The sequence below is a fragment of the Octopus bimaculoides genome, chromosome 3, assembly GCF_001194135.2.
Source record: "Octopus bimaculoides isolate UCB-OBI-ISO-001 chromosome 3, ASM119413v2, whole genome shotgun sequence".
Taxonomy (NCBI): Eukaryota; Metazoa; Mollusca; class Cephalopoda; order Octopoda; family Octopodidae; genus Octopus; species Octopus bimaculoides.
Window position 1 is genome coordinate 142,952,715 of NC_068983.1, and position 9,048 is coordinate 142,961,762.

The window sequence follows — 9,048 nt, forward strand, 5'->3', positions numbered from 1 at the left end:
TATATATATATATATATATATATATATATATATATATATATATATAAACAAAATAAGCAACACAGATTTTAAAGATGATTGCAGTACGCACGTTTCATGCTACTCCATTTATATGCTACTCCATACTATATTCTGGTGCCTAAACATAAGTACCATATTCAATTATGAATCTAAATCTAAACCTATATATATGTAGTCACACCCTATACTGTATTAGTTCTTTAGTAATTATTGGCACACCTTGTAGCATTATGCAAATGATTCACATCCTTAACTAACCTTATTCAGACAGAAGGCACTTAACTACGACTACCTCAACTCACCTAGTTATAAAATACTATGTGGGAGTCATTGGTAGCCAGTTCTTTAACTTTGTGCCAAGTTCAAATCCTACATTAGACCAAACTTACATGAAATGACATCCTATGCAGTGGTTAAGGTGTTGCACTCATGGTTGCAAGATTGTGGGTTCAATTTCCAGATCAGGCGTTGCATTGTGTTCTTGAGCAAAGCACTTCATTTCACAAACTATATTATTCCATCATGGTTTATACTAGTGTCTACTTGGGTAACCAGTCTCTTCTCAACAAATAACAAAGAACTTAGAACAGAACCTTTTGCATTACCACTGGCTGCACACTGATCACACCTTCAAATCACCTATACAATGAAACAAAAACATTTAAACTGAGATTACTTGGACATGTGAGAGACAGTTTATTGTTGCAGCAAGCGCCAGCCTTCACTGTCCCTGGCACAAAATGTATAACTATCACTTAACACCAGAACACCTTAAAGTACAATTACGTTAAGAACACCCATTCCAGGCAACCATAAAAGCATGTACACACTAAAATACCTGTAGCATCAATAGTGCCATTATCTCTAAACACTAATGATAAATACAAAAGGACAATTGTTGTGCTCTAATTGAGTGTACCTTGCTGGCCTCCACTGTGGTCACACAAGATGTAATAGGTATACAATAACAAACTGGGCAGTAGAGAAAATTTAATAGGCTCAACTTCTACACTCAACTCATCATCATCATCGTTTAATGCCTGTTTTCCACGTTGGCATGGGTTGAATGGTTTGACTGAGGACTGGAAAGCCAGCGGTTGCACCAGGCTCCAATTTGATCTGGTGATGTTTCTACACCTGGATGCCCTTCCTAACGCCAACCACTCCAAGAGTGTAGTGGGTGCTTTTAATGTGTCACTGGCACAAGAGCCAGTCAGGCAGCCCAGGCATCGATCACGTTTGGATAGTGCTTTTTACGTGCCATTCCGCACAATAAACCATAGCATGCTGGAGTGCATACTATGGTTGTCAAGGAACTTATAGATTATGTGCTATCATTTGATCACTTACATGCCATAGGTTTTACCAGTTAATTCTATAGTGGGTTGTCTGAAAAATGGCATACCAATACCAGAATATTAGTTGAGTAACTAATGTTGCAGCCATAGCCATCCAGACAAATCAACACTTCAGACTAAAATGTTGTAGTATTCCAGTACCAAATACTTATATATAAGTCATATATAAAGAGACAACACAAATCACTAAACAAAAACTCAGAATGGATTACAGTATCAGTATTGTACCCCTAAAACACTTAAGACCAGAAAGAATTATTGCACTCACTAATATCTTCTCATCCTTATGCCTTCATTGCCAATTCCTCAGAAAGGCTAATAATCACAGGTTTACAAACAAAACTGAAGCAACATTATACATAACCATCACTCTCTGATGTACATTCATAAAAATTGTAGAAAAATTCATTCCTGTTATAAAACTCTTGTATTTCTTGTTTCAATTCAAAATATGATTTCAGAGAACAATATCCAACCACTGCACAATTGACAAATCTATACTGAGGATGAATTTATTGACAAAATTCCCCAACATACACTATTCTGACCACCATTAACATTAGCAAAATATTTGACTCTATTGTTTGCTATCCACTCATAAACAAAGTCATAAACTATGCATTAAGAAACAACAAATTTTGCCTTGCAAAATATTACTCAAGTTGCCAAGCCTATGTGGAGTATGACGGTAACAAATCTAAAAGTAATTTCATTATACACCACAAGGCTGTATCTCCTCACTTAATCTCTCTAACTTGGACTTACATCTTCCCACTACTAACAATTGTACACACAACTTAAATAGATGACCTTAGAATTACCTCCTCTCATAATTTCCTTGTGTGTAGCTACACAATAACTTCAAATATTTTTCTCTTTCTTACTAGCAACACTAAAGAACATAAAATACAACAATCACTACACTTAACAACATGAACCAATAAGGATATGTGGTCACTTGACTTTCTAGAAGTAACAGCAAAATCTCCCTCAAAGCACACTGTACTGTATTAAAAATATAATATATTGGACAATGTAGTTTGAGGTATGCTAACATCTGAAAAACAGATGAGATGGTCATGGCTAGAATGTCTTTGGAGTCTGCTTGATAAGGGTTAACTCCTTGGTTTTGAAGGCAAACTTGACAAATACCTTAACTTGTTAGGTTTTTTTTTTAATATTTTGATGTAAAACTTGTGTTTAGATTGCTTTATTTTTTTTTTGTGTGTGCCAGTACTGTTTTGCTTGGTAATGTTTGCATTTATTCAGTACGTGTTATTTCAGGTGAAGCATATAAATGGGGAGAAATTATGCAAGAGTGTAGTTTCTCTAGTTCTATTGGAGTCAATTGATGAAAATGTTTGAACAGCTCTGTGTTAATATAAGAAAGAATCTTTTCAATGATTTGAGTCATCACCTATTGTTAACTACCAGATGCTGCTTGGATTGCTGTTATAAAGGAGACATTAAAAAAAATTATCAGCGAAAATTAGGTTCAAATTCGCTTTAGTATTTACTTTTATTGAAAGCTTTTCTAAATGCTAACACTTGAATTAAAACTAGGTAATTTAAAAACCTATTTTATGTTGTAACTGTTCAGAACAAAGAAGTGAAATTAAAACAAAGAATTATAATATAAAAGTTATATATCATATACTTTTATGAGAGAGAGCGAGTACTTTAGCTTCAAAATCTGCCATTTGAGATATAGTGGTTTTTAATTTGCTATATATTTTAAGGCAACTATGAGCATGCAGAATGGTAGCAAATATCTCACAGTTTGTATTAAGATAGATGTCTTTGTGAAGCAATGTCTATTTCTCACATTAATTCTGAGACGTAATTTGACAGCCAGTAGATTTTTCTTTTCAGCCTCCTGTCATTTTACTGTGCATAAAATCCATCAAATATCTGGGAAAAAGTGTGAGAAAGCATATTACGGGCTCTGAGTGCAGTTAAAGTATTCTTTTAATGTTACTCTGGTGAAAGAAATACATTTATTTGTATCTTTAGTTTCAGATGGGTCCAGGTATGGTGCTGAAATGCTTTTGTATAAATTAATTGCCTAAGCATTTGTATCACAGTAAGAAACCTGTATAACCCACATGAGTATGTAACAAAAGCAAAAGAAAAGTTGTTGATCTTTCATGTTTGTAACTGAAAATCTGTACATATTTTCTAGGAACCTTTGTTGGCTGCTTTGAGGGAAGAATTGGTGCTCTGCAACAGATGAAAAAAATATTAAAAAGTCGATTTGTCAGTATTGATATTTGTCTAAAAGCTTGCTATTTCAGAGGATTTCAGTTTGCTGCTTTGGAAACTGGGTAAGATTATCTCTTCTGTACAGATTTTTATATAATTTTTCTGTCAGAATAAGAAATTAACTTTAAACATAAAGCAAAAAACAACAACAAACAAATAAAACATGTCAATTAGATACACAATAAAAGAAATAGGGTGACATGTAATAAAATTATTGAAAAAAAAAAACTTGTAAATAGAATATATTAAGTTATATTTTGGCTTCATAATTGTCTAACTGCATAATCTGGACGACAGGGATTTTAGAGCTGGAAGCTCTTCTTATTGTCAACTGTTAAGATAAAATTTCTTAAATGTTCTGTGTGGTATCTGATGGATATAGCACTGTTAAACCTTTCAAAAGTGGTTCTCTAGTTCATTTAATCCCTTATGAAATTTAACTTTATTTAAGAGAGAAAAAGATTACTAAAGATATGTAATAAAATTTTTGTAATTTCCCTGAGATGTGTATTTCAAAGGTTCCACAAGAATTAAAACTTTGGGAAATGCTGCTCCAAACTGTTTGAGATTTCTTTATCCAAGGAAATGAGTGAAAACAACTGCATATTTTGCTTTTATGACTCTTCTCTCATTTCTACTGTTATGAAAACATTAGTCTATAATTAAAACACCTCAGTTTCTCTATCTCAAAAGGTGAGTCACTTCCTATATCACAAATAATTCTTAAGTTTAGAATGTATGAAGAGAATGTTATTTTTAGAATCACTCATTCATCCCTTTCAATTTAATTTAATAAAAATGGATTTGAGAGTATTGAATTGTCTGTGTAATTGAACATAATTTGAAGCAATGCATGCTGGATTACAGCAATAAGCAGCAAAGGAAAGAGAAACAATGACACACACTCTCTCCTCTTTCCTCTCCTCCAATTTTTATCCATACTGCCAATTTGAAAAATTCTCCTCAAAGTACACACTGCAAATAAACATTAGCTTGGCTTTTAATAGAAAAATTATATTCTTAACATTTGGAAATTTTTACTTCCTATTTAAGAAGCTCATTAGTACTGAGCAGCTGCTAAACCACTGCAAAACTGAAACTTTCCACACCCTAGATTAGACTCCTGCACAGAGTTTTTGAGTTGTTATTATCAAGTATTTTGTTGATTACCAAAAGCTGCTTTATTGATAACCTTTGACCTCTAAATCAATATCAAACAATATTCTTTACCCTTTGTTTCATCTACTAATACAACAACAGTCTCTACACAAGAACTGTGTTTAAACCCATCTCCTCTAAAAGTATACCCATCTTTTCATATGAAATTCTCTTTCTCTTCTTAAAGAGATTTTTTCTTTATGTATGTGTTTTCCCTATAGTGACTGAATATGACAAAGAAATAATAGATAAAGACACAAACTTGGCAATCACAAAGCAACACACAACTTTCTAGTTAAAAAAACAACGACAAAACAAACCTTTTCTTAAATTCCTATATTACTAGGTTGTTATATGAAAATCATAACTGGATAAATGTACATGTGGAGCTTTACCTCCAAAAAATATATTTCATCAATATATGTTTTAAACAATGTTGTTTGCAGACAGTCTTGTAGAATGTAACTCATACACATATTTATATATATATATGTGTGTGTGTGTGTAAATGTAAACATATGTGTGTATTGAGGTAGTCAGTGTCTGTGATTGAATATTTAAGCTTAGACTAGTGCTGCAACATGGAATAGCAACCATTATCTCGGCCTATGCTCCTCAGCCAGGGCTACCTGATGACCAGAAAGACCGATTTTATTACACCCTCTTGCAGACTACCTTGTTGACAAATGACAAGGACCTTATCTTTGTGGCTGGCGACTTCACTGGGCATGTTGGACAACATCAGAGGAACTTCCATAGTATGCATGGTGGCAATGGATTTGATTCCTGCAATGAGGAGGGAACCAGGCTGCTGGAATTCTGTGATGCCAGTGATCTTATGATTTGTAATACTAACTTCAGGAAACCTGCCAGTCAACTATTCACCTACTAGTCCGGTGTGCACACTAGTCAGATTGACTACATTCTCATCAGGAAATGAGAAAGACTGCTGCTTATAAATGCCAAAACCTTTCCCAGGTGAAGAATGCAGCCCACAAAATAGGTTAGTTGTTAGTGACTTCAGGATCAGGGCTAAATGCCTGCCAAGAAAAGGAGGGTCTGGAAGCTTAAGGATTCTCTGAATAGACAGAGATTCAGAGATGTATTGCTTGAAGCTTTTGACAAGAAAGAGGAGGATATAGCATTCTATAACATGGAGGACAGCTGGAGGTTCCTATGGGACAACCTGTTGAGGGCTACTGACCAAATCTGTGGCTGGTGCAAAGTCCCCTCTCAACCTAAAGTGACATGGTGGTGGAACAATGTAATTGACAGGGTCATTAGGGAAAAGAAACAAGCCTGGAAGGACTGGAAGTGTGGTGGTAGCAGAGAATTGTATCAGATAGCCAGAAGGGAAGCTAGGAGACAGGTTTACTTAGTCAGAGAAGAAGCAGAAAAGAAGAAATTTGCTAATGTTCTGCATTGCGAGGACTAGAGACTTGACATGTTTTGAATTGCAAGACAGTGTGTGAGAGAAAATCACAATGTCATAGAAGAGAAATGCGTCTGCATGGATGATGTCTCTCTTTGCATTTAATGATGCTGTATTTAGCATAATTTCACTAACTTATGATTAGATTTTATTAAATTTTCATTAAATAAAAATAATTTCTGTTTAACAGGTATCACATTGAAACCTATTAAATTACGAAGTGTTTGTGTTCTATATAATAAACTTTATTTTACATTTCTTGCCCACAAGAGATTATGTCCTATCTTTAGCATACTTCTGGTATGTCTTCTCAAATCACGATCATAGGAAAAGTTATTGATAATTCTTATCAACAAAAACAAAGCTGATAAATATGCACAAGTGTTGCAAAATAAGTTTAATTACCAATAAACATCAGATGACACTTTACTCAACTGACAGAGGAAGGTGACCAATCAAACTGATTATGTAAACAGAATCAAAAGTGTCTTCTTGTCTCAAGCTCTGATTTTTTGCCTATTCTTGTTGGAACCTTTGATACGGAGTATTGAAATTTTAATCCCTTTCACACTTATAAAATGTCAAGCAAACTTAAAAGTTTGTCATTATCATTTTAGCCAGAAGACCAAACTGATAGTTTGGTAACCTGCTCAAGTAAACATTAAAAATTAAAAGGAGAAAATAAACAGCTTTGCAAATTTAACTCTGTTTATTGAACAAGGGAAGTGCAAAATTTAAGAAGCAGCTTGTTAGAATATGCATGTCTGTGAGAAGACATAAACAAGAATAGCAAAAATTTACTATACCAAAAGAACTGGTAATACATACATTACAAGTGTTCTATGAAGAGAACATAAGATTGCTGCATAATTCAACATGAATGTGAAATGACATTAAACATCATATAAGGTAAATGAAGGTTTCTGTAGGAATGCTAAGTCATATTCACTTAGTGAGTTTACACGCACAAGAATGAATTATGATGATGTCGTTGGTGATGTTGGCGGTGATGAATTTCATTGTTCTAATGCGGAGAAAGTGAGCAATAGCTTCCTGGAAGCAAATACAAGGTAGACTTCTTAAGCAGAGCAAAACTGATCTAAGGAAATTGCTGGGCTCCATTGCGATAGGTGGAAACTCCAAGCAATGCAAAATATGGCCCGGACCGTGATTACCAGCATGAACATCAAACTTCAAAAAGTAGTTAACCATTTAATTGTTTTAAGTAAATTTATACAGAAAAAGTAAGCATTATACTGTCCAGCATAAATAAAAGTCAACTTTTTTGCAAAAAAAGTGCGTAAATTACATGGGTTTTTATGGTATTTGTTTTCTAAGCCTTGTACTTATTTTATCCATCATTTTTGCTAAACTGCTAAGTTATAGAGACATAGACATACCAACAGTAGTTGTCAACCAGCACAGACACACACATTTATATGATGGGCTTCTTTCAGTTTCTATTTTTATCAAATACACTAACAAGGTTTTGATTGGTTCAAGGCTATAGGAGAAATCACTTGCTCAAGGTGCTATGCAGTGGGGCTGAACTTGGAACCATGTAGTTGAGAAATAAACTTTTTATCACACAACTATATATAGATATGTATATGTGTATATATCTATATCTATCTAATTCCAAGAGAGTTAGACGTGAATCCAACCAACTAAGGGATAATATCCATCCAAGACACTGCTGGTAGAATACCCAATTATTAATACATAAGTGTTTTTTTTTTACTCGATAAACAAAAAGTAATGGAAAATAATAAAGTACCTTGATTAATACCCGGAAATTTATTACTTTTAGTACCGACTAATATCACAGGTATTAATATAAACTCTAACCCACTTATTGTAGACTGTTACCTCAAGCCCTCAATAGAATACATATCGCATGTTTATATGTATATATATATGTTTATGTATAATTATTATAATTATATAAAAAGAAAAATACAAACTACTACAGTAATCCTCCCTTTTCAACACAGGAAATATATATGTACCTATGGGTGTGTTTGTACGTAAATATATATATATGCATATATGTGTGTGTGTGTATATATGTATATATATATATATATATATATATATATATATATTCCTCAATTATATACCTTTTCATTCCAACATAACTACAATAATCTTAAGATATATTAATTATTTAAATTTCACTATTATTTCTCTTTTGATAATTTTTCTTCCCTCTGTTTATACTTTATCTAATAAGAATAATATAATACACCTAATAAGAATAATAATAATTTATTCCTTTGTATGCATATACATATACATATAAATGTATAGATATGTATTTATGTATATGTATGTATGTGTAAAAGTGTGTATATATATGTATGTATTTATATTTATAACTTAACCTTATGAACTTTCTAAACTCTCTGATGAAGCCCAGAGGCACACCTAAGTACCTTAATCTTATCTACCAAATACTTCAGTTCACTGAAGGGATGGTAGCAAAGTGGGGTACTATGGCCTCTTGGCTGAAACAGCTGTAAGATACTATTCTACTTTCTATGCTCTACATTATATATTTTAATAATTACTGGTATTTTTATATTTTATATATTATATATGTAAAGCATAATATGTTATATATGTATGTATATTGTTATAATTGTTTTTTAAAAAATAAATAAATAGACATAATATAATGTCTAAAAGTTGATGAATGCCACCCCTTGATCCCCTCCATTTTCTTATTGCTGTATATATATATCTATATATATATATGTCTCTGTGTGTATGTATATATATATATATATATATATATATATATATATATATATATAT

At 32.7% G+C, this 9,048-nt stretch overlaps 1 protein-coding gene across 1 annotated transcript in view; it reads left to right on the forward strand.

The window, feature by feature from the left end:
* The window catches only part of LOC106878286 (uncharacterized), a 132,700-nt gene that overhangs the window by 97,932 nt on the left and 25,720 nt on the right, over window positions 1-9,048 (forward strand). Inside the window, exon 13 of the mRNA XM_014927463.2 lies at window positions 3,562-3,703. Coding sequence (XP_014782949.1) covers window positions 3,562-3,703 — 142 coding nt within the window. The remainder of the gene's footprint in view (window positions 1-3,561; window positions 3,704-9,048) is intronic.